Below are 27,401 nucleotides of genomic sequence, written 5' to 3' on the forward strand. Positions count from 1 at the left end.
AACATCTTGATGAAAAATTGATGTCTTTTTTCTCAGGAATTTAAATATTGAATAAACAACATGTCCATTTGTTTTTCTTTCACTGCATCCCTTCTTTCCCTTTCCTTAGGCCTTTAGTTTCATCTGAGATTAAAAAAGAGGTTCATTTTACTCTGAGAGCTGACAAGTTTAACTTGTTAAAGTTATCTACTGCATATTTACCGTGCCACAAGTAAACTACAATATATAAATCCACAGAACATTGCTACTGCTTCATATAAAACAGATATTTTTCTTTTCAGCCTTCATTGCATTCTCCTTCACCTCGTGCTCAGATGAGGTGGTTGTTTTGTGGCCATGAGTCTCATATAGGCTACATGTACATGTTCCTCATACTTGTGTGGGACTGACACATCACAATCGTTCTTGACATAACAAGCAAAAACACCTCACGAGGAAAATTGTATACACTCTTTCCTTAGCAACCTAAACAACAAATAGCGTAGCCCTCTTTCACTTCATTTCTTGTCCTTTAGCTTCAGTGATGTTCTCAGATAAAAATATGACACTACTGTTGGTACCAAAATTACGATTAAACTCCATAGCTTAAGTTGACTGACGGGCTATCATGTCACTGAAGAGATACATTTAGATACGTGTCTGCTATTTTCATTTTCCCAGTTTTCACTGTGAGCATCCAGATTTAACTTGCAATAAAAGTTTGCATATACTGCATATTTCCTGCACAACAAGTAAACTACAGCATGTAAGCATACAAAGATATTGCCACCATTACATGTAAAAGAGATACCTTTCCTTTCCTCCTCGTGGTGAGATGAGGTTGGTGTTTTGTGGCCATGAGTCTCATGTCCATGTCCCTCAGAAATGTGGGAGACTGAAACACCACAATTGTCATTTAAATAACAAGCAAAACATCAGCCACATTTCTGCTTTTTCCTACTTTTTAGGGGCATGTTTGACCCCATGGTGAAAGTTTATCCACCACTACAGGTTAACTACAGCTGCAGTACATATAAAACAGTTACCTTTCATCTCAGCTTCTCTTTCTTTTTCCTCCTGTGTGTGGCCATGAGTCTCATGTACGTGTTCCTCAGACTTGTGAGAGACTGATACACACAATTATTATTAATAATAACAAGCAAAAATGTAGGGAAATGGCTGCTGTTTTCAGATTTCAGGGGCCCATTTTACACTAAGTTGCCAAGCTTGTGAGGAAAGATTATCTACTGCATATTTCCTACAGCACAAGCAAACTATATTATATAAATCTATAGCCTCTTTCACACATAGTTCCTGCTAAATTACTGGGATAACCTTTCAAGCGCTGCTAGTGATTTTCACTATTTGCACATGCAGCTACATTCAGGAGCATTTCCGTCATGGGTTTCACACTTGCCATGGCAGTGCCCGAATAGATGGGGCAAGGGACAGTCCAGCAGATGGCGGTCACGCAATACTTATGGATGCTAACCACCATAAAACTCAAAAGAAGAAGAAGAAGATGGAGCAAGGCCCGATGTAAGTGTACGCGGCGGAAGACGTCTCTAGACGTGTCCAGTTTCCAGCCATTGTTGAAAAAAGAGCTTGTATTGCTAGTTAGTTGTCAAATTACGTCATCAGTGGAGTCTTGTGATTGGTTCGCTAGGTCAACGTGAAAGCATGTTTCGTCAGATGGATGTAACCCTTTGCGTGCTTGACCCTGCAATGTTACTGCTTCCGTTCACAACACAGCCGTACCGGAAATGTTACTAGATCTTGAGGTGGGAAATTGGCGGTACAGATTTCTCTGAATATCGATCCCTGCTCCCATGCACACATGACCCCATGCAGGAAATGTTCCTGCATGTTTCAGGGATAGACTGCATGTGTGAACGGGGCTTATGAGAGCATTGCCTCTAGTACATATTAAGAGATACCTTTACTTTCCTCCTCCCTTTCCTCTCCGTACTCAAATGAGGTTGTTTTGTAGCCATGAGGCTCATGTACGTATACGTGCTCTTCAGACTTGTGGGAGACTGAAATAACAAGCAAGAATTTCAATACATGTCTGCTGTTTGCAGTTTTTTAGAGGACAGTGTTTTGCTGTGTGTTGCCAAGTTTAACTTTGGTCTACTACACCTCTGCACAAGTAAACTACAGTATATACAGTACATTTACATCTACTGAAACAGATTTTCTATCTCTCCACCACTACACATAAAAGAGATACCTGTCTCTTAAGTGTTTCTTTCTTTTTCGTCCTCCTCCTCCTTTCTTCCTGTGCTCATGTGGGGTTGTTGTTTTATGACCGTTATTTTGTCTGTGTTCCTCAGACACAGCAACATCTTAATTAACATAAGGAGCAGAAATGTAGATAAATGTCTGCTTTTCCAGTCTTTAGTTTTCAAGGGGCCATTTTTCGCTGGAAGTTAAACTCGCTGTGAAAGTTTAGCTACTGCATATCGCCAGCACTACAGTTAGCCACAGTACATGCAAAAGAGATACCTTTCATTTCAGCTTTTCTTTCCTCCCTGTGCTCAGATGACGTTTTGTAGCCATGAGTCTCATGTACGTGTTTCTCAGTATGGTGGGAGACTGACACACCACAATCGCCATTGACATAACAAGCAAAAACATCTGATGATGTACGTTTTATATGCTCTTTTCTCAGCAACCTAAACCATAAATTAGCAGTCTAAACTGCCTGTTTTTCCTTTCTTGGCCCCAGTTTCAGTCATTGTCTCAGATAAAAATGAGATGCTACTGTTTGTGCCAAAATTATGATTTAGCTCGACAGCTTATGTTGACGACAGACTATGATGTCACTGAAGAGACAAAGTTTGATACATTTCTGCTGTTTTAATTTGTTAGGTTTCACTGTGAGCTGTCAAGTTTAACTCCACCAACTTCATTACTGCAAGTAAACTACAGTATATCTTACAGTATAACATTACCACTGTTACATTTAAAAGAGATACATGGCTTTTCAGTTAGTCTTTCTTTTTCCTCCTCCTCCTCCTCCTCCTCCTCCCCCCTTTTCTCTCTATGCTCAGATGAGTTTGTTTTGTGTGTGATTTATGAGAGACTGACACACGACAATTATGATGAACATAACAAGAGAAGACATCTTGTGGAGTTTTATACTTTCCACCGCAACCTAAACATTAAGAACTTTATAATTAGGTTGATACTGCAGCACGTAAAGATTACTGATATCATCTGCCTTCTTTCCCTTCCCGTCTTCCTCCGAGACCTTGTTTTCCTTTCCTCTTCTCTCTCTGTCAGATAGTGGATTGCCCCATCAGGGACCTTCGCCCTGGGCTTGGGAAAAAGCTGTGAGAGTCAAGGGAGGCTTGAGAAACTCCTTCATCACTACACTTTCACCCTGGGTGTGAAGAGAAAGAAGAAATGACATGCACTTCCTTTTATCTGAATGTCATAAAATCTGACTGCTACTTGTGCTTGTTTCTTTGTTCCCTCCCATAATAGAGAAAGAGGATTATCTCTGCTCTTATTTTTTTTACTGTATTTACGCAGAATATGAATATTCATAGGATGCTATATACTGTATTGTATTACATTAATATCTCCTCATGGGTGTGCTTCTTTATGTTGAGATTTACTGTCTCTACACTCACACATAGCCTCTCGATTCAATATATCTTCTAGAGACAAAGCGAGCACACACATCCCACTTTAACTGCATTTTTAATTGTCTCTTGCACAACTTTTTCCCTTTCTTTCCCTTTTTCTTTGTATGTTCCACTTTCCCAGAGGGCTTTATGCCATTCCCAGGATCCTTTGCATCAAGTTTTTAGGGCTACAGTGAGCACAAGTGAAAGAAGAGAGATGTGAAACTAGTTCAGTTTGTGTATCAAGCCTCCTCTTCCCGTCTACCTTTTTTCTTTTTTTTTTCCATTTGCTGCAACACAGCCATAATTCAATAAATCAAAACACCACAATCCTCTTCACAGACATGATTACGACTAAAAAATACGGAAAACCAATCAGAGGAAGCGACCACACCGTGCACGTCATTGAGGGACTAATGATTACTAGACCTCTAGAGAATACGGTGCTGCATGCCTCCATCTGTGTTTCCCCTTGAGGTGTTTTTGCACAGGCGATGTACATCTCCAGTTGTTCTTCATCAGAGAGGGGCATCCTGCAAGCATCCTGCTCCCCTGCAGAGCGTCCCCCTTCAGGCTATCTCCCGCCCACTCGCTCCCCTTCCTCCCTCCCCCCACCCACCCTCCCCGGGGCTCCAGTGAGACAGGACGCCAGCAGCTGTTCTCACAGCACCCTGGACCATTTCACACAACTGGCATCATGCCATCATTACATCTCATCAAAGTAACCCATGCCTACCTCTACTCATGTCCGACTCTGGCCCCACTAGACCCGCTCCCTCACACATCTGTCACACACACATGTGCGTACACATGCTGGCTGAAAAAAACTCTCTTGCGGGAAAAGCAGGATTCTAGATCACGGTTGTTTCAAAGGCTGATGTAGCACAGCAGTGAGCATACATGCATTTAATCTCAGTAACCCATGCTGCCTTGGGGGTAGGAGTGATTCGAACCATTCTTGGCATTAATCTCAATCAGCTCAGCCCAAAGTGTCTGACATCAGACGCTGGCAGCCAGAGCATTCGGGGTTCCCGCTTGCTCTACGCTGACTGAAAGAAGGGTGTGTGTGAGAGTCTGTTGGGCTTTGTAAAACACCATGACAGTGATGGAGCTCCTCATCTGCTCTCTCATTGGCAGGCTGACACTGATCCAAAACCATCAGAAAATGACCTCAAAGAACATGTGATTTTTTTTTTTTTTTTTTATCTATATCATGACACTTCACGACTCCCCTACCCCTCCGACGACATAGGATTTTGTAATCTGCTGCAGTAAGTCGATGTTAATGTCGGGTTGTTTTTGGTTCTTAGGTCTGATTCAGTCTCTCTCCTGTTATCTCTTCATATCTTCTGATCCTCCACAATCCTCTCAATGTCTCTGAACGATGCAAAAACAATGTCAACTCACTCACTCATTCATTCACTCACTCACTCACATTAACTAGATTTCAGTGTCACTATCTAAATTGAATAAGCCTCTCTGTCATGCGATACGATGCTGAGCAGCATAAAATTATGATGGCTTGTGTATAAGAGCACGTTAGTGACTTCAACCTCCTGAAAATTGTCCATTTCAGAAGGGTTCTACACCATAAAAACCATCACGCTGGCTGGAAATGAAAATGATCTCCTGTTGCTAAATTAGGTTATTCTATTTTCTAGGGGGGGGGCTTGACTCTACTCTATATCTACTGTCATCTAGAGCTACGGGTGTGGCTTACCTCCTCCCTCACTATGCTTTGAATGATGGTGAACTTGATGGAAGACGGACTCCTCTGTGATTGGAGGGGGGTGATGATGAGGATGATGATGATCAACAACCAAATGATGTGCAGACTCCTTTGGGACTGGGTGAGACTGATGTGAGTGTTCGGGGATTGATTTTGAAGGTGTGAGCTCCTCCGGCTCCTCTGGTGTCAAGGAAAGTCTGTGCTCCTCTGATGGAGAGGAGGATACGGAAGAAGGGAGAATCTCTGTTGTGTCTGGAAGTGTGTCAGATTCTCCCGTGGGTACCGACAAAGGGCTGGTGGGTAACATATTGTCTGTTAGCGAGTCTGAGCTCTGTGTAACTCTGGTTTCTGCCGGTGGAGCTCTGGTGTCTGTTGCATCAGTAGCATGAGGACAGAGAGTGTAAATGCAATGAGGAACGAGCAGGCTAAGACATTAGCATAAGAGATGCTGCCTCAGATTGTTTATCCAGAGAAAGCCTAGTTTTCCTTTTTTTTCTTCAAATGTCCACATATACGCGCATAAGCACGAACATTCCTACACACACAAAAGTGAGAACACACAATGAAAGTGTGATTTCACACTGCTGAGACAGGCTAAACTCAAAAGCTGTTCCACAACCCTTTCAGTGCTGGAAAATGGTGTTTTTTTTCCCCCTGCAAAACACAGCGACTGTTAAAGGTGTGACTATTGTTAATATGGTTGTATAATGAAATCACACAGTTTTTGTCAGTGTATTACTCTGTTTTACACATGCGACGCTGTGTATGGATGTGCGCATATGTGTTTCCACACATTTATCTTTGTCATTTCTAAATCTGAGATATGAAATGAACACAAGAAATTATGGAAATCCTTCCTCACCTCTCACCTTTAACAACAGTGAATCAATTACTGATCCATAAATATAGCACTGTATAGTTGTACAACACACTGACAACTACATGATGTGAATACACAAAACCTCTGGTATTATTCCCCCTGTTTAAACTGTTCTGAGGTAGCTACTGGCTAATCATCCCACTAATGTGAATCTAAAATGGTTTGGTAGTCACATTTCCATTCAGCGGTTAGTTAATGAGAGCAAATAACAAAATTGTAATGCTAGACATTCAGCCTTGTGGCTGCAGTATTGTTCTTTGTGAGGTTTTTCATTTGCTGCACATTACAGTGTGTTGTGTAATTAATACAACATTAGGAAACGTGTATGTTCTACAGACACTTTTTAGCATTTTAATTCAAGAAATTAACCAGAATTACTCATTTACATTTTCTCGTCAGTGAGTAGTCGACTGCAAAGAGTGACTATCCATCTCACTTTTTTAAAAAATCACTGATGCACAATTGTTACCAAAAACACATGAACAAGGCCAAGTAAAAGTACATCAAAGCTGCCTCGTAAAACACCACAGACAGCAGTCAACGGTTTCCTGGCAAAAAAAAAGTGAGTCATAAAACCTGTTCACATCCAAAAGACTACAGTGTGAATTTAGGTTCAAACAATAATCTTCCCTTGAGGACAGTGGGTTGTCTACCTGCATAGTAAAGTTTTTTTTTTAATTGTTAAACTAGATAGCCGGAAAGCAGAGAAGGAGAAAGCAGAATCTGACAGGCTTTAATCTCAGGCTAGCAGGGGATTCGGGGTCCATGGGGTGTGTAAGCTCTACATCATCAATAAAAGCAGGATTTTACATCATTTTTAACCAACTCATTGCTATGCACTAGTCGTGTAGCTCTCTATTCTAGTATATTCACACTGCGATCACAACTAAATTAAATTTGTCTCAACCTATCTCGTTTGCATGTGCCTACCTTCACTTCCATGAGAATGATGAGGGTTTATAAAGTTGGATTGCGAGTGTCCGACTCCAGAAACAGAGCCGCTGAAGGCAGTGGACTCTATATGTGTAAAAGTAAAAGGTTTGAAAAAAGAAAGTTAAATTTTAAAGCCATACAACAGCGCCATCACTCATTCACAGAGTGCATCAACAATCTAAGCTGATTCATTACATAATCCTCTGACATGTGCCTATCTGTCTGTACAGATGGACTAACTGTCCCATGACACACACACACTCTCAGTCTCACTCACACACACACACAGACACACACATACATACTTAAGCTAGCATACCGTGTAGGTTCATGTGCTTTCCCCCACTTGGACACATTTTTAGGTGCCTTCCACACCAATGCATTTGCATATAATGAGATCATTTGTCACTTGTATTAATATGGCCTGAGAAATGATAACAATAATGTTTAATGTCACCTGTCAGTCTTAGCATTCTCATCGTTTATTACCAGAGTGCTAGACGTTGATTGAGCCCCACGCTAATGAAGACATTGTGATTCAGGACCAGTTAACATTTGCCAGAACACCTAATGGCGGCGTACTGAGTGACAGCTTGGATGTTATTAATATGTCACATGATTTTCCAGACATGATTCAATCTCTCTCAGTCTAAGGCTTAGTTCAGTTTTTATAAAAAAAAAAATCCAACAGTTTCAGTAGACAGGAGCGAAATTAGGGTGGTGTACGGATAGGATTGTGGTCGGTCGACTGGTTGCTTTAGTGTAGCACATCCTCACTGTGTACAATCATCTGTCTGCGTGTGTGTTTAAGTATGTGACTGTGTGTGTGTGTGTGTGTCTGCTTGTGCTGTACGCAGACTCTTCGGGACACCCTGGGATCTGATTTTTGGATGAAAAGATGAAATAGGGTCATGTGGGGTCATGGTGGTTGGATAGGTAGATGTCTGACTAGGTTTTAGGATTTGGTTTCTCTGACCTCCCCTCTCCTCCCTCCCCCCACCCCCCCCCCCTTTCCTCTCACCAAACGCCCATCTGTCCAGCTGACCAATGGGCTGCGAGCTCCGTGGATCAGACTCTCCTGCCAATACGTCGCTAATCCTCATCTGAGCATGCTCAGTGACTTAACTGGGGCAGCGGAGACATGACAAAGGGTGCAACTACTATGACATACTGTCCAACCCATAAGTCTGCTGTAACGTTTATAAAGCTACATCTGCTACTTCAAAGACTCATCTTTGCTTAAAATCCCACAACGAAAGATGGAATTTGCATTTTTCCAATTCCTGAAAAAGATAATAGCACTGAAAATATGATTTATATAAGCAACTTTTATGTGGATAAAAATTTAAATAAAATCCCAGACTGCATATTTAGCTTTACAGTAACACTAATGTGTGCACATGCTGCTATTTCTAATATTGTAACATAACATACGTGCTATGTAGGCCTCTTTAAATGCAGTTGAGTCAGAGACGATAACTGAGATTACAGGTTATATTATTCAAGATAAGTAATGTAATGTGATCTAGTTATTAATGTCACAGGACCTTTAGCCACATGATGCAATAAAACTGTGTGTAAGTGTGTATTAGTGTGTATGTGTGTGTTAGTTCGTGCATGTACAAACAGCAGCGGCAGCCGCTGTGTGAGAATGGAACCTAAGACCTCAGATCCCCGGGCGGAAAAAGAGAGGATGAAGATGATTTATGGGTTTCACTGAACAGCACCATACGCTCGCCATAAATCTACACATACACACACACGTGCACGCATACACACACACACACGCACACAGATAACAAGGGTTTGCTCACATCAGGGTCAGGTTCAAGCCAAATACACTCCTCTAAACCGGAGATAAAGTAAGTCAGGCATACGACTCTACAATAGTGTAATCTTCTTTTCTGGTGTCCCAGAAGTGCAACTGAATAGAACTGCAATTGTAATTTAAGACAAACGGCAGCTTATATCTGAATGAAACTTTTAAATACGGATGTAGAATATAATTAAAATGATTACGTTACGATTTTAAATGTAAGCAAAAAGTGCGTATGTGATGTTCTGAGATGTTTGAGTCCTTCATCGCGTGCTTTGAAAGCCTTACAAAGGACTGTAGCTTCTGTTTATACAACGATAAAGCTTCTGTCAGCCTCTTCTAACTCACAACTAATCAGTGAATTCATTGAGTTCTCTACTGATGTCAGCCAAACAACAAAAGTGCTGAGCTGTTCAACAAACGCTCTTAATGGATTTCCTTAAGACAAAAAAAAAAAAAAAAGACGTCCGACGACCTCACAGCGGTGCCGAAATCCCGGCTCCTCCCACGTCTTAAGTGCTTTTCTGGTGGAACATGAGAGGTCCGCTGCCTACCAAGATGGCAGGTTTAAATTTAGCATGAGCATTAACCGGGGTTTGAGGACTACTTTACTGTACATTCAAGTGGCTGACAGGATCTATTCGCATCCGCCCTGGGTTGCTGAAAATCAGTCAGTCAGAACAAATAAAGTCTGAACGTCCATATAGTTTGACAGCCGCACTCTCAAGACGGGACAACCCACGTCTGACATTAACGTCAGAGATCTATACGGCCGAGGAAAACAGACAATGTTCATTTTAGGAACCTCCAGTAAGTTACAGGATGATTATGTAAGATGTAGAAACACACAGCTAGTCAGCATCTATGAGGACAACCGCAGGCACGCAAGCACACACATCCACTTTATCACAACTGAGCCGACACTACACTGCTACTGTGTCATCTCATCAGCTACAGCAAGTTATAGAAGAAGTTTTCAGATCCTCTACTCAAGTAAGACTGTACAAATATTAAAAGTAACACTGTACAAATACTCCAGTACAAGTAAAAGTCATGCATTCAAAACTTTAGCAAAAGTATTATCGCCAAATTGTACTTAACTATCAAAAGTGAAAGTGCTCATTATGCAGAACGGCTCCTTTCATAGTGTTTTAATGTTATATGATTATATTATTGGATTATTATCACCTGTGCATTCACCTGTATGCATAATTTACTGTTAACTGGTCAAGGTGGAGCCAGTTTAAAATCTTTATGATGGTATCACATTTTTTTCTTTCTAAGTAACTCTTAATTAGTCCTGAAAGTCTTCGTTTTCTTGAATAATAAGTGTCAGTTTCCTATCGAGTGTCATCCCGTTTCCTATTGAATAAAAAACAAGTTTAAGAAATTCTCAAGATATAACATGTGAGAATCTTGAGGGAAGACAGAATGAGGGAAAATGACACCCTACTCTAGATAATTCATGAAACCAGTTGAAATCATGTCACTGCAATGGCAGGCTGTTTCACTTTTAACTAAATTTTTTAGAAAAGTTTTAAGGAAATAAGACTTTGAGGACTAAATAGACTAAAATTACTCGGTGATATGGAGATATCTGCGGCGCGAGCAGAATGTAAAACCTTAATCTCCAAAATAGGAGATGTCAAATAAATGTAGTGGAGTATAAAAGTACAATATTACCCTCTGAAATGTACAGTACTTCCTCTTGCTATGGCTAATCTACTCGTCCGCACCTTCCCGAGGGGCTCCAAAGGTCTCGTGGGCCTCTGAGACGGTTGTGTCACCTTCAGGTTCACCCTGCGTTCCACCTCCAGCTTCAGCTTCACCTTCAGTCTCACCCTCTCTTTCATCCTCATCTTCACCTTCAGTTTCACCCTCGACTTCATCGTCTGTTTCGGGCGCAGTAAATGTGTTAGATGAGGCTGACGTTGTGGCTTTTCAACAGAACAGGTACAAGTGTTCATTAACAAATAGAAACTGAATCTGTGGGAGAACTGAACCACTAATCTCATCATCAGCCCATTAGCAAGCGTTGCTCTTTTCTTTGATAAAACATACCCATTATTTTTCCAAATAACCACACAATTGTATCTAATTATGAGAGGAGACCTTTAAAAAAAAAAAAACACACAGCAGACTTCTGCAGTGCAGTCCAATTGCTCAGTCTATCCATGCAACAGCCTTTTACTGTTGGGCCATGTGGAGAAAAGCCCAGTGCTGTCAGGGTTGATGTTGCCACTTTGCCGATCGTTTCTGTCTAACAGCTCGGAGGCTGAGAGCCTCTCCACAGAGAGAATCCCTAATCAAATTCCCTTTTATTCCTGCCTCCCCGAGCTCTTCACCCGGAATCACACTGCATTACAACACACTAACATATGCCCACATCCTTCTCTCCCATTTCTCTCTCTTTCTGTCTCCTTTCTCTCTTCTCTCAGAGATCCCTTTTGCTGCTCCATCCACCACCTATTCTCAGTCCTCTCTCATCCCTCCCTTTCTTCAATCCACCAGCACCGTCTTTAGTCTAAATAAGAACAGCAGAACTGTGGAAGAATTCCTCCTGTGCAGGTTAGTGTGATGTGCTGTGATGAAAGGACATGGCGACAGAGAGGCCTATTAATAATGAAGCACACAGGGCCCGAGCTGCAGCGCCGAGAGAGGAGACACAGGGAAAAAGAGAAATGACTGACTAGAGAGCCAGCTGAACATCACAGGAGAGAGGGGGAGTTTAGGAGACATACAGAAGGCAAGGTGTGGGGTTAAAAACTTAAATTTGGAAAAAACAATGCAATAAAAAGGGGGAGAGACAAGACAGGAAGAGAGAAAGAGATAGAGAGAGAGAGAGAGGAATACCATCTCTTCTGCTTTGTTTTGCATTATTACTTACTAGAACCGGAGGGGGAACCAGCAATTGTACCTGAAAGAGAATAAGAGAAGGAAGAGGAGATGAGAACTTGTTTATTTATGCATTCAATTTGCCTAAAGACTCGACTCTGCCTCATTCATCAGACTCAGGTGGGAGAGAGAAAGCTTAAGAGCTGTTCTGCAAAGTAAGGGCTTATTATAGACCACCTCTCATTGTCCCGGAGTAATTACTGGGTCTGCACCCCCCCTCCCCCCCGCCCTTCTCCCTTCCATTTCCCCAATTCAACCTGTTACACTTCTGCTAACCCTCACAGTCAGAGGTTCTCATCATATATGTATGTTTTAAGAGAGAGCACTACCCCTTGAATCCAAACTTTTTGACTTTCTTGCATATTTTCCCAGATCGTATTTATAGTTAGCTTAGCTTGGCATGCATAATACAATCTGTAGAGAACTGTTTCCTGAGCCATGGCCATTTTGTGTTGTATTTCAACCAAGCAAGTTGCAAACTTTTTAATTTTTAAATTCCACTAATGGGCTTCAGGAGCTGTAAAAGGCTTGTGATGGGATCTGAAGGTGTGTGTCAGTACCATTAGAACTGGGCTGGAAACAACAGCATGATAAAAAAGAGCTGACAATAGGGCCGTTCTCTGCAGTGCGTGTGCAGGTACAGGTGTGTGTGTGTGTGTGTGTGTTTCGCTGTGTGTGTGTCTCTGTTTGTTTGAAAGGAGAAAAGTAGGGAGGAGCTGCCCTAGATTATTATTTTATCATAGCTAGCTACTGTAGCTGGCTACACTCTCTCCAAGAGGATTTCCCCCCACGCGCTCCCCCCCCCCCCCCCCCCCCCCCCCCCCCGTCGTTACACGGCTCTGATCTGCTCTCCGCACTGCCACCGAGGTGACGACAACTCAGAGAGCTCAGTCGCTCTGTCGTCTTCTCTCAACTTTTACTTTCTTTTCAAACCGATAACCTTGATCCTGCTTGTCATTCAGGACCTCAGAATGATGAACAAACCTATACGTTCATCAATCAAGAATGCCGTGGAGAATGTAATTGTAAAATAACCGCGTGGAGATTCGTTTTGAAAGAAGAAAAGTCAGGATTCATCATGCGTGATTAGGAAGGTTGAAATGAATTGTACTGATACCAGAACAGAATTTGGGGTCAAGGCGGTGACAACAAGAGTAGAATAAGAAAGAGTTTGCTTAGAGGAATCTCCACTAGAGTTTATTACGGGTGGACGTGGATGTGGCACAGCAAAACTGTGGATGTCTTAAAGTATCATCTGTTCCCATTTGTAGCTCTCTAGTTTGTGAATATTAGCTAACATGACTCTGGACGCTAGTGGACTGGACACAATGCTAACATAACATTACTGGGGCTAAGCTACCAGTAGTTACAATTAAAATGGCACTAAGGTGACATACAAGTAGTTGGACTAAGCTTATAAAATTAAGTATCTTAAACCCAACTGTTTTTTTAAGCAGGGACCTTTTTGTATTGATAATACCAAGAAAAGTTAAAACACAGAGGAAAGCATCTTAAAGGTATACTATGCAGGATTTTTCCTAAAAAATACTCAAAAGTAATCCCTTCAAATATCTTGTTTTGTCCGACCAACAGTCCAAAACCTAAAGATATTCAGTTTATAATATAAAACAGAGAAAAATATAAAAGTTTATATAAGCTAGTACCACTCTAGGCCCATCCCTGACCCTGTAGTTCTGTATCGCAACATATTCAGGAGTCAGCAGTATTGTCTCTAACTGTGTGAGTCAGACTGATAATAAACGCAGTAGGAACACGTCAATGTGTTTTTGGGTACGTACAGGTGTTAGGGGTTCCATTGGGTGTTGGCAGGTAGGAACCAGCCTTCCAGGACTTGGCTTTGAAGCCCTTCCTGCAGCGCTGGCAGTCCTGTCCCGTGGTGTTGTGTTCACACTGGCACTGGAGGTTCCCATCCTGCAGCAGGCACTGGGAGGCATGGAGGTTACACTTGCACCTTTAAAAAAAAAAAAAAAAGAGGGAATAAAAAGGCAGACGACACAGATGAGAGGAGATGTACGCTGTGTGTGTGTGTGTGTGTGTGTGTGTGTGTGTGTGTGTGTGTGAAGGAGAGCGAGCGTGCCCCACTGACTCCACATAAGGCAGCAGCAGGTGAAAGTTGTAATCACACACTGGTTGTGAGTGTGGTGTTAATGATGCTAGATATTAAATAAGCATTTTTACACCAAGGAAATCTTCTTTTTCTTGTACTGTGTCTTTCCTGCTGCTCTGTTGTTGTTGTTATTGTTGTGTGCAACTTCTTTTTGCCCTATTGTTTGTCTCTGTAAAGCGCATTTGAATTCCCTTTAAGGCGCCTGTATACATAAAATGTATTATTATAAAGATAAAGTATGGGATTACGGTCTTACAAAATGTGTATTTCATATAAACTGTTATACCTTCACTTTAAGAGTAACTTTCTTTGTGTGAGTGTGTGTGTAGGTGTGGAGATACAGTATATTTGTGGTTTTATGGGTGCACACACACCTGCATGCATCAGTAAAATGTTAAAACAACGTTGCTTAAGTGGTTTGAGTCGCTGCACCTTTGCCAGCTTTAGTTGAAGTGCCCCTCCGGACCAAATTAGTAATTATAGGCTATCAGATTGTTGTAATTATTAATAATACAATAATTACTGTTGCTGCTGATGCCTACACCTTTATTTTGGTTATTATTACATATCCCCTGTACACCAAATTAAAAGCTGTTGTTAAGACAATAACATAAGGTGACTGAGCATCCAAATCGCTACTGAACGTACTCTGTTGTGTGTGTGTGTGTGTGGGAGTGATGGGAATTTTTTATTAAGGTGACAAGAAGTTGCTTTAACGTTGCAGTAAAGCTCGTGGTCATACCCGGCCACTTTTGCGTGTTCTTGATTTTCTTATATACCTGTGTGACATGTCCGTTTTTTTTTTTGTTTTTTTTTGTTTCTGCTGTTAAACTCCCTTAATTTCCCAAAAGTCAAGAGCAACTTAAAAAGTTAACTCTACATTAACAGAGCAGTCAGTCTCTTTGTGCGTTTGACTGACAGGTCGACACATCCAGACTAGATTTATACATCACACCATCTTTTCAGCGCCTCCGGGGAACCAAAAAGTTGTTCGCTTGACATCAAAGAAATAAAAAAGATTTGGTCGTCTGCTTTTCGCACCACTGTGAATGCTAATTCAAATCATTAAACACACACATACATCTTTAGGAAAGTGTTTTCCTCTTTTGTGGTCTGATTTGTGGTGTTGTGGCATTAGTGGCTATTATAATGTAAGATTAATAATGAAGACACCTATGGCAATAAATGACATTAAAATAGCATCCTTTTGTATATTACTTGGAAGTAAGTTGGCAGAGACAGAGGGAGAGAGAGAGCTAAGGGAGTTGGCAAAGGGAAGAAGTTCTGTGGAAACCTGGTTTCAAAGCAGCAGTGAGCCAAATATCTAACATCTAGATATATACTTTATCTCTCCGTCGTTTGTTTGTTTGTCTCCATTATCCTTTGGAAGTCGGAAGTAGTAATGAATTTATTGACAAGAGGTCAATTTTTAACATAACAATTATATTGAACATTGTTATTCTGCGTATAATATGTGTATCATCAAATCAGTGTTTCATCCACGCGCACACGAGCATGTGTATGTGTGTGTGTGTATGATTTTATATGCCAACATCACAGTGGAGGTGGGGCTGCACTTTTCTGTCTCAGAATTCCTGATTGAATTTCATGATTAAGGAGGAATTTTATTTTCATACAGAAAATAAATGACATGTACATATTTCTTGTTGCTTTTCCTCTTTGTAAATCATTCTGGAGTGTGTGTAAACATACAGCAGGGTGTAAATGGGGAAGAAAAAAAAAGAATAAACACTAAAAAAAACCTGAGTGCAAAATACTTTGAGTCTAAGATTGTCGGTAACCTATTTACTCACTCTCTCTCTCCAAGACTTCCATTTGGGAGAAAATTATTGCTTTCAATTACCGCTTGTGAATTTCAAGTGTGTGTGTGTTTGTGTGTGTTTGTGTGTGCGCGGGCATTAACATATGTGTTACGACCTCAGCAGAGGGCAGGGCCCAGGTGGGCTGATCCAGAGGTTGGAGTTCTGCTGGAAAGGAAATGAGGATCTTAAGGACACTCGGCAGCTACGGCTTTAAATTACAGCCTTTTCCAGATGAGCGACCGGACTCCAATCCAGTTTGTTCCACTGGAGTGAACAGCTATCCGTCTGCATCAAATATTCAAAGAATGGCCCCTGTATTCTGGCAAGATGACTACTTCAATCTTCCTTCCATCCTTTCTCATCAGTTTTCTTTTGGGGGGGGGCAGGGGTCCTATCAACCTCAACACCAGCTTCACAACATTAAGTATACTTTACATACAGAGTAACGATGACTGAAACTTAGAAACACACAGTAGGCCTCACAGGAACAACAAATGGAGACAGTTGATCACGGTGAGTCGTGTCTCATATCACATTGTTGCTCACAGTCCTATAAATTACCCACGCTTCTCTCTGATCACCTGGACGAGCTGACAGGACGTGCCGGGGAGAATCCATCCACCGACAAGGCCTTGTTTCCTGCATGCCTTCTGAAGGACACGAGCTGTCCACTTAGCGAAGAGGGAAATTGAACATCTCTTTTTCATGGGGGGGAAAATAGTACGCGCGTGAGAGAGAGAAAGAGAGCGTGTGAAATGAGACAGGTGTGTGCATGTGTGTGTGTGTGTGTTCCTGTGTTTCTATCTGGTGTGATTCTGATGCATTTGTCTGAGAGCGGCGATGACAGACAACAGATCAGGGAAGCTGAGGCGCGGTGACTAATGCCTGCGTTGGGTGACTGACAGCCCCCAACATATCACCGCTTCTCATCTCCTGCATCTACGGTGATAAATCTCATCTGTCTCATCTTTAAAAGTGGAAGCGCCGCTGAGTGCAGGATCTAGAAGTTGTAGTTTAAAATCAATATTGAAGAACAGAGGGATTTTCTAGGTATACTGCTGTGCGGTTCGGGCCTTGAGGGCCTAATGGCTGCTGCGTACTAGAGGAAATGGCCTCTCTCTTGTCAATTATCTGGACAAATACATACACTTATGTGAAAGCCTGCATGAATAGACGTATCTGGATCCGTGTTACGATGAAATATCACTGGTTCCCTAATATTCACCAACACTTCGGCTAATTTAATCATTTAAGCGAACATTTGAGTTGCGAGTTGAAACTTTGTGGACTCTCCAACCCCTTGACCTGCTTTTCTGACTCCTGCCACATAGTACAGCCCAGGAATACCAAGAGTACTTCTAGCCTTGCACTCCTTCCACATGAATGATGTGACAATCCGACTTTTCCAGCGCTGTGTCTCTTTTGCTCCCTCTCTTACGGATGACAGCTTGCACTGGGATTTCTGCCGATCCCTCTCTTCAGTCCCTCCACACACAAATAATACATGGGCACAATCATATGTTAATGTGCAAGATGTCTGCCTTCACTGCAAAGTCATCAAAGTGGGAATAGCTGCTCTGAGCTGAAGGAAGTTAAGACGGGACAGCTGGATCCATCACAACCCTGTCTATTTACTCAGAGAGAGAGAGAGAGAGAGAGAGAGAGAGAGAGAGAGAGAGAGAGAGAGAGGAGAGATGAAATGAGAGAAGGTGAGAGGAGGAAAAGACAAAGAAGGGCAAGAGAAAGAGTGAGTCAAGGAACCGGAGGGGGAAAAAAAGGGATGCAAATGTATTCCAATCTACTAGAAACCAAACACACAATGTGGTGTTTTAATTAGCTGGTGTAATTATGGGTCAATACTTCTGTTTGTCAGTCTGCTATGTTTCCTTAAAGTTATAATCCTGAGGGCTGGTGGTTTCAGGTCTAGTTGATTAGGCAACACCTCTGGTAACTAGTGGTAACAGCAAATGCATTTTGATAACACTGTACAGGTCCCAGAGTTCTGTACAAGATGACACACGTATTGATCACTGAGCGGCTAAGTTTCTAGCGCAGCCAAACAAACCGTGGGAGGAAAAGGATTCATTATGTCACGTTGTTTTAAAGGTGACATCCTCCTCTTTAACAAGTTAATATAGGTCTCTGAGGTCCTCAAAACATGTCTTTGAAGTTGTTTGCTGAAAATACAACGGAGCGCTTGATTCCACCTGGCACGGCTGCGTCGCGTTCCGGCTTCGACGCGGCCCGCCGGAGCTGATCACAGCCACTCTAGATAATGCTTGTGATTCCACCAGCTGTGCCGCGGCGTGTTTCAGAAGCGGCTCTCTGATCTGCTCTGCTAAAAATTATGTGCCTAGTCTATTTTTAACGGAAGTTACGTCAAGTTTCCTGTGAGGTCCTTGTGTGTAGGTGTGCAACTGGAATCCCTTTGCGAGAAAAGCGGACTATGCCATCGTCAATCAAAAGGCAATTCTAGAGTGTAAAAAAACACTGGCCATAATAGTATCAGTGATCATTATCACTGATAATATGTCGTCATCATCATCGGTCATTATCAATGAATATAGGGGAAACACTGGTATCTCTACAAATGTTCATACTGAATGTATTTCATGTTTATTTGTCCGACAATTTCAGCTCTTGCAATACAATATTCACTTGTGGCAACAATAGCGTGATTCATTTTTTAATTTTAACTTGAACCACTTTGTTAAGGTTATGGAAAGATCATGGTTCAATACTGAACAGTGACACAAAACAGGATGTGTTTGCATTTCCTGTATTTAACCAAAACCCCAATATTTCCCTAAACAGTGTCTTCGTAGCCTAAATCAAACCACATGCCCCAGTCTCCAGTGTCAAAATCCTGCACTATGTGTGTCCTACATCCATCCGGGATACAACTTCTGTGTGGTACAAGACCAAAGCAGTTTGTGGACTCGACTCACGTGTTGCCAGTGAATAAAATCCAGGCATCAATTTCCTCCCAATCTTATAAGCCATTTAGTAGCATATAAACAGATTTTTTTTAGAGAACAGCACATGCAACATCGTACATGTCTTACCTACATGCTTACACTATATTTTCGTGCATCTAACTAATGCTCTATTAATCTCCGAGGTTGACAATTATTGTATCAATCTGTTTGTATCTCTGCCCAGGCTTGTCTGGCTGCGTGCGTTTCTCTCTCTGTCCGTTCTCCTCGCAGTCTCTGTCTCTGTGAAGTCATGTCGGCCCTGTGTATTTAATGATACGAAGACTGCCTGTTTTAGACAGCAGAGACACAGCAATTAGGGGAATAAATAAGAAGAAAGATAAACATCAAGGGGGAGTCATGTGGTGGCAAAGCCTGAGAAAGCAGCTGGAAGCAGCAGTTAATGGGGCTTTATCTGTCTCTTTACTGTAGTCGACGCCTATCCCGCTATTCCTCTCCGGGGACACAGCTATCACTCCCTCTCTCTTATTTTCTGTTTTGCACTCTCCTCCCACTGTATTTTTTACTTTTGCTCCCAAATTCCATCAAGCTGTTCCAGTCTGCCAGTCTCTCCTTTCGCTCTTCCTCTGTGATTTCCCACATTATCCTCCATCTCTCTTTCATTCTTTCCCTTTCTGTCTGTCTGTACGCCTAAAGCTCTTTAGCTACTGCCGGTTGCACCAGTGCTCACGGAAGAGTGCATTGGGTAAATTGGGTTGTGGACATGTGTTTGAGAGGAGCGGGTGGAGGGGAAAATAGGGGGGGGGGGGGAGCTGAGTAGACAGTACAGCAGGGAGCAGGGCAGTTGTGTTAAAGCCCTGACAGTCTGCTCGCCTCTCCGACTACAGTGGTGAGACTGGAAGGAGGAGCAGGGGGAGGGTCCGCATTGACGTGCTCTAACCTGTGATGACAGACTGCATCGATGCGGCTCTGACCCAGCAGGAGATCTCCCTCCTCTTCTACTCTTGTGTTCGATCAGCCGTCACTGAGAAGGCCCACTTGGTACTCGCAACAACTCCTTCCCTTGATACCACACATACACAACCGGCTACACAACTTGCTAGAGTAATAGTAGAGTGAGAGCCTAATGGCCGATGAGTGTCAGTGGTTTTGTCAGAGAGAGACAGTCTTAACACCCAAACCAGGGCTGGCATGGAGGTACATATGCATATGAATAAAATAACCGGAATAATACAATCAGATACAACGGCTCTACACCCTTTTTCGATGTGTGTAATATCAGATTTTTGTCAGACAGAGGAATTATTCATTCTTAGGTCCTTTGTATCCAAAGATTAAAGCCGCCCTCTACTCAAAAATGTGTTTTGCTTATAGTCTCTTCACTTTGATGTGCGACCTTCACTGTCCAGAGTGATGAATGTGCAGAGTTTGACACTAGAAAGCTGTTTTCACATTCATTTACTGAAGGAGGAAAGTTTCTCTGCGCTCACTTTAAATCTGAGTTCGAGACGTGTACATACGAGCAAGATTCGTGACATCACAAAGCCAACGATCCCAGTATGCAATTTACACAAGTGCTAATGTGGAAACTTGAAGCCTAATGATTAATTAATTAATCAATCAGTTTGGGTTTGGGCCATAAAATGTCAGAAAATGGTGAAACATGTCGGTCACTGTTTCCCAGAGCTCCAGTTCATGTCCTCAAATGTCTTGTATTGTCTTGAACAACAGTCCACAACCCAAAGATATCCAGTTTACTGTCATAGAGGACTGAAGGAACCAGGAAATATTCACATTTGCGAAGCTGCAATCAGAGAATTTGGCCATTTTTTTTGTTAATAAATGATTCCAAGGGATTAATTGATGATCAGCATAGTTGGCGATTAATTTAATAGTTGACAACTAATCTCCACTGCATATACACTGAGAATAGACTTTTCAGTGAAGTAGGAGACATCTTGCACCCTGTAGTTAATCTTTTGAAATGAACAATAATTTTATTTGTATATTCATAGATTCAGGATTTTTCACTGAGTAATTACCAACTTACTCTGTGAGAACCATATCAGGCATAGTAGTGAGTATTTTAAATGTCTTGAAACATGTATTAAGTGTGTCAATACCGTAAATTAAAATTGATTGGTACGGGGCAGCCTGCAGAAAAGCCGAGCCCTCCAACACATTGTATCCCAAGTGCAGCGGGTAGCGACCAAGCGGGGAGTGGGAGTTGCGTGAAGCCGGGATCATTGATCAGCAGCACGCCTTATTGGCTTCTGCTGAAGTCTTTATCACCGCATCCCCTCCCACTTCCTCCCCCGGCCTCGCCTCGTAAATTCACAGCAGCTAATTGGACATGACTGCGTTTATGTTCCAGCTTCATAAATTTCTTTCTCTGAAGGGAGCGGATCGATTTTCCTCGAGCGGAGCCTCCCGGAGCGGAGGAGCAGCATGAGTCTCTTCAGACGTACGCTCTCCTCTCCACCCCACTTCACCTTTTTTTTTTTTTTTTCTCCACTATCCTTTCTCTCACATGTGTGCGCTCTCCCTCCCTCCCTCCCTCCTCCTCTCTCCCTCCAGACTAAACAGGTAATCTATAACTGACCTCCCCTGCAATCATGTGGTGAGTAGGATTACACCTCGCCTTTTATCATAACCACAGTAGTTCTTTGTACCTCACTCACTCACTCCCCCACGTTAATAACAGAACTGATGACATTTTAAACAAATATTCTACCCAAGCTCATTATCTATCATTAACTAATGAAAGTTGTTGACAGCAAAATACCCCAAATGTTTCAGAAACATTTCCTGCCTTAATTGTTTTTTTGGGTTTTTTTTATCTCTCGTTAGTTTTCTTTCTAGTTTCTGTTTTGGGGGCATTTCCCAAAAGCCATCTAAGAGAGAAAACACTTTTTACTGGAGCATCTAAGGGACAGGCCTAAGGGACTGTGTGTTTGGGGTCTCCCATTCTCTCACAACACACACACACACACACACACACACAAACACGCATGCATGCACTCGCTAAATATGCTCAGCGTTGAGAGGTCACTGAATGTTTTTGGCCTCAATAAAAAGGAGAGTGAAATGTCCAGCAAAAAGACATCCTAAATTATTCAGAGCGCAGGAATGACCTTGATTGTCTTTGCAATCCACACCCTGTGTGTGTTTGTAGTGTGTGTGTGTGTATGTGTGTATTACGCAGTGCAAGGGGATGTGTGACCTCCCTGGTGTGTAAGTGGGATGATTCATTATATTAGCACAGTTTGCACTGAGTTAAAAAGTGTGTTTTGGTTTGTGATTATGCATCAGATAGAGGAATGCATGGAGAGAGAGAGAAAGGGAGAGATTGTGTGAGACTAAGCGTACCGGTAAATTATTTACACGGGATACAGTAAATGGCTATTGCGTGCCTGCAAAGCTGGGTTTCAGACCTGAGAGCAGCTCTCTGATTGGTCGGGTCAGGCCATGTAGCAGAGCAGCAGGCACAGTCAGGCCCACTTTGAGCTACCTGCTCTCTGAAGTATGTAGTGTATGTACAGGCCCAAATAACTAAATAATGGAGCCTGGAGACATTCTGTTCTCCAGTCCAGACCTCAGAGGAACTCTGTGTGTTTGAGAGAGAGAGAGAGAGAGAGAGAGAGCTAAATATTGGAACAGTTCAGGTGTGCGTTACATGCCAGCTGTGTGATTTTTGCTGGCCTTTCAAACTGCAGGGGTAATTAATATGCAGCTTTCATAGGATTTTGTCATCCAGGCTGTTTTCAGTGATACTTGGTGTATGAGGACACGATATATAATACTGCATATAAGATAAGATTGCGTAAGGCGGCTTTCAGACTGACTTTAGCGATGCGTGAAAAAAATGCAGCCCTGTTGATGTAGCAGGGGGGGGGGGGGGGCAACACCACAGAGGTCTCTGGCAAAAAACACTGCAGGGTCATCCGGCAAAAAATGTTTAACGTAGCTTTCTGACTTTTACCGCAATGCAACGTGATGTTATCCGGCAAGGTCCTGCAGGGGCGAATCAAACACATGCACATTCCTGGTAGATTTGAATGTAGACTAGAGGTTTGCCTGCCAAATATCATAACGAAAGTGAAAATGATTATCACTGTGATCGCTCTCCAGAGTTGTTAAGTATTTGTTTGTAGTATTATAAACTGTTGTGATGTGTTTCTGCATCCGCTAAGCCTTCAGACTCATGGATCTATCGCTCAAACTTGACTTCCTGGATCGTATTTCACCGTCTAACTGGTACCTGGAACAACACGACCATACCAACTCAGTCCCTTGCATTTTTTTTTTTAAAAACTTGGGGTTGTTTTTGGTCTAAACTCCCACAAGTCATTCAAATGTTATTGAGTTCAGGTCCGTTGTGATTCATTGTCGATATAGATTCATTTTCTTTGTTTAAAACTTAATAAACAGAGCCGCTCACTCAAATGTCTATTGATAATCACACGAAACGTTAATATAGAAACAGTTTAGTTGCTCAAAGCTGTTCAAATTTCTTTCACAAACAAAGCAGATAAATGCAGGAAATATAACTTAATGTAATCTATTTGCATGTAAATTGTTTTTTATCCAAACTCATTTTTTGTCCCTGTTTGGGACTTTGTTCCTTTTATTGCTTGGCAACTTTGGATACCCACAGATTTTGCTGTTTGATCAAAAAAAGTAAATGCATATAATATAAAATCACATCCTGGTGTAGCTGATTGTTTTTTCTTTGCCCCAAAACAAGACTCGTAAACACAATTTTATATAAAATGCCAGTAAGGACGTACAGTATACGTCTAAGCAGATGTAAATGAGATACTCTGTGAAATCCTCTCATCAGCACTTTTAATTGTTTTCTCTGCTTGTCTTTACATGGGTTATTGTAGCATAAATAGCATATGCTGAATGTTATCACCCATGAATAGATGCACCCTCAAAAGTCACTGACCACTGTGATGGGTGACCCTTATTAATTCGTCCACACAAGACATATTTTACTGGCATTTGGCACTTGGCAGGTGGTAATTTAAGACTCTGCATGCCAGCATTGTAATATTCATGCAGCATGATGCAGCATGAATGATGCAGAACGGGGCTGACACTGTCCTCCTTACTGAAGCGGCCATGTCTCTGCATCTTAAGGCTTCTGCCACTAACTGTGTCAGATTCCAGCCTGGCTCCATCCAGCCCTGATCATCCTGAGCGTAAACGTGCTGTATATTAGAGCGTAACCTCCCTGCAGAGTCCTTACTGTTGCTGAATGAACAATACAGCAGAGAGTAACACCTGGGGAGAGAGGAAATTGGGCATGAGTTTGAGAGGGGGAGTTATTATACATCCTCCTCTTTATTTAAGATATGAAGTGCGCTGAAAGACAAAGAAGAAGTAAAGGGAGATGGGAGGAATGAAAAAATGATGAAGAGACAGAAACTCTGGGACGACATGGGGGTTTGGTGGGAGGTTCTTCCTGTTTTGCAATCCCCTACAGAGTCTTAGGACCCCCATGAGCGATACAGAGTGTTTGTGTGTTTGTATCAGAGTGAAGAACAGAATACTCTACTGATATCTGGGCCTGAGACAATATGCCCGCCGCACGAACTTTTAGAGACACGCTTTTGAACTTCTAAATGTGTGAAGGCACATTATTATAAATTAGCACACCAACACACTTGGAAACTCGCACCCGCGGGCCTTCACCCGTGCACCTAATTTTTCCCACACAAACACAATTACTTCACATACTTGCTCTCGTTTTCTGAGCCGCGCGTCCTCACATGTAAATTATTCAGAAAAGTGTCCTAAAAGTCACCAGAACTTACAAAAACACACCTACAGACATATCCACATGCTAATGAAAAACACACATTCGTGTACAACTGTAATATTCCTTCCCATATACCCGTGTGTGTGCGTGTGTGTGTGTGTGTGTGTATTAGAGTCTAATTCCAGTGAGACTGTGGAGGGGAGGATGCCTGGGGAAGAGGAGCTGAGCTGGGATCAGCCAGAGGACAGGGGTTAATATAATTATCCTGCTAAAACCTTGAGACTGAAAGAACATCATTAGTCATAGCATGAAGAGAGCTACCCGAGCCGCGGGCCAGAGGAGGAGAGGAGACGAGGTGAGGAGAGAGGAACAGAGGAGGAGATGTGGGGGGTGGCGGGGGGGGGGGGAGCTTCAAAACACACCAGTGCAGTTAGCAAGACAATTAGTACAAGGACTAAAACTTGAGGGTCTTTGTTAAAAAAAAAAAAAACTGAAAGGACATTGTTTACCAGTGCTCTGAGCTGGAGCAGAAACTGCTTCGCTTATTCAGTACTTATGATATTTTGCTTAATAATCTCTAAATAAATGAATTACTTGTGGTGAAATGTCTCAGAAATTAGATTCATATCTGAACTGGAGACATAATTATACTCTTGTGTAGCAAATACCCAGCACTATATGGAATTAATGAAATGACCTCTGGTTTGTGCAGATTTCATATGAAGCTCTAGTTATTGAGTTTTGTTTTTTTTTTTGTTAATAAAATGTGAACATGCTTAGTGGCCAGCAAATGAATTGATAGATAATAAGACATAGGTCTTCAAGCATGCTATTTAGGGCCAAGAGCAAGGCCCTATTTTCTGAGAGCATCCTTGATATTATATATTCTTGTCATTATAAACATGTCTCATGAAAAGACCAGAACCAGCGATGTGAGTCCTTATTTCAGTATTATCCAGTCTGTGGCCCTCGGCCCTGAGTCCATTCTCTCCTAAATGGATCACAAATATATACTTTTAACAAAAAGGCTAATTAAATTTAGAAAAACAGCTGGGCACTTGCATTAATAGTGCATTCGATAGGGACTATTTTCAGCTGCGGATTTAGTGTGCTATCGCGTATTCACAGCAACAGGATGGTGTATGTGGGATCGATTCACAATAAACTACACAAACATATTCATCATAATGAAGAAACATGTTACCCAACTGTGCAGCTCATGGATGTGTTTTTAATAGTTTTTGACAGTGGAAGTCTATGGCACAGAGGAATAAGCTATATAAGGTTCTGGATACATAGACAATACTTGTTATAAGGATCAATTCAAGGTTGATTTTTTTTTCTCAAAACAAAAAAAATTGGGTATCACACTTATTTGTTAAGACTAAGATGATATTAGCCCTTAGACTTACTGTAGAGCAGGACATCACCTTAGTCTTAAAATGCTTTTGGGTTACGGCACCCTAAAGTTTTCATTCACCTGAAGACTGTAACATGTTAATTAATTAACCATTATAATATATCATATAACTATTTTTAATAGAGATTTCCTACATTTTTAAAAGGTTTTTAAATAGTTAAAAAATGCTAGGTAGCTATGCTAAAGTAATCATGGGTTAATGATGCATTTCTAATCAGTATGTTAAACTAATTCACTTGAGGAGCCTCTAAAATAGTAACTAATATGTACACAATGAGGAGCAAGTTATTTATTTGATATGTGTCATTTAGGAGCTAATGCAGAGTTAAGCAGAAACAACTCATTGAAGCTGCACTAATCAATATTTAATGAGAAAGAGGTCTCTCGTCGTGACGAACCCATCAAGATTTATCACCCGACTCTGCACTTTCCTATGGTCGGTGCCATCTTTTCCGTTTGGAGCCAGGACCTTCCAAATAAGGAGTGTGGGGTTTTACCTTTCATGCTCTGGAAACACGCCCTGCTACTTCGGACCGAAGTGGACGCTAGCTTGCTTGGAACACTGAGCGGTGCGCACTCAGACTAACGATGGTTACTTTAATTACTTTAATCGTGTTAACATGGCAGGTACAGTGCAGAGAAGCAAACTGTCAGTTCCAGCTGTCAATCAACGTCCACACGGCAGACATTAAAGCCTACTATAAGTCTTAAATCTTATTAATGGAGCAATAATTTTCAAAATGACCACCAGCACACTTTAGAGATTAGAGAACCTAAATTTAGTGAACAAGTCCATTATGACTTGTTGAAAAAAAATGACAGACATAGTATTTCTAGAGAGAAGCTGATGCTTTTTGAACGGGAGTCAATTGGAGCGAGCATCTAGCAGCTGTCGGTGGCATTGAACTTTGAGGTACTTTCGCATTGGCTTCAGTTTCAAGCCGTGGTAGTTGCTGCTTGTGCTTAACTCTACAAAGCCTTTTATTGTCTTTCAGTGTTCTGCTTTGGACTTTAGCTTTGGTTCACTTTTAAAACTCTCATCATCATCATCATCAGCAGCAGCAGCAGCAGCAGCACACCACTTAAAGCCCACCGTACACCTATCCAGCACCAAACAACAGACAGACAAAGTTAGTGACTATAACTGATGAACACAGTGGAGCATTTAGTCGCTCAAGAGTCTCATATTTCCCTCGAGAGTTGGTGGAGACCTGACCGGGGTCATCAGGTCGCCTCGGCACAAATTAATGCTAACGCTGCTTCATGCCTGATTGACATGTATAGCAGCAATAGCTTTTCTAGCGGTTAATGAGTCCATTCATAGACACTAATCATTAGATACTGGTTCATTAACATAGCATATTGCAGTCTGTTCTCAAGTCACTTACAATCACTTATCATATAGTCCTTTGTTTTTGAGAGTAATTTGTGGACTACCTTTTACTTATTCTTTAATCAGCAAT

General features: G+C 41.8%; 1 protein-coding gene and 2 long non-coding RNA genes across 5 annotated transcripts in view; 1 reads left to right on the top strand and 2 right to left on the bottom strand.

Annotated features, from left to right (window-relative positions):
• Positions 1-27,401, bottom strand: part of LOC122968394 — a 221,677-nt gene that overhangs the window by 82,485 nt on the left and 111,791 nt on the right. The window lies entirely within an intron of this gene.
• Positions 1-27,401, top strand: part of LOC122968393 — a 57,205-nt gene that overhangs the window by 25,015 nt on the left and 4,789 nt on the right. The window lies entirely within an intron of this gene.
• Positions 1-27,401, bottom strand: part of LOC122968389 (netrin-G2-like) — a 66,620-nt gene that overhangs the window by 16,618 nt on the left and 22,601 nt on the right. For both annotated transcript variants that reach the window (XM_044333580.1, XM_044333579.1), the window contains 2 exons: positions 13,664-13,836; positions 11,857-11,886 (listed from right to left, as the gene is read on the bottom strand). In XM_044333580.1, coding sequence (XP_044189515.1) covers positions 11,857-11,886; positions 13,664-13,836 — 203 coding nt within the window. The remainder of the gene's footprint in view (positions 1-11,856; positions 11,887-13,663; positions 13,837-27,401) is intronic.

The sequence above is a fragment of the Thunnus albacares genome, chromosome 18 (genome assembly GCF_914725855.1).
Source record: "Thunnus albacares chromosome 18, fThuAlb1.1, whole genome shotgun sequence".
NCBI lineage: Eukaryota > Metazoa > Chordata > Actinopteri > Scombriformes > Scombridae > Thunnus > Thunnus albacares.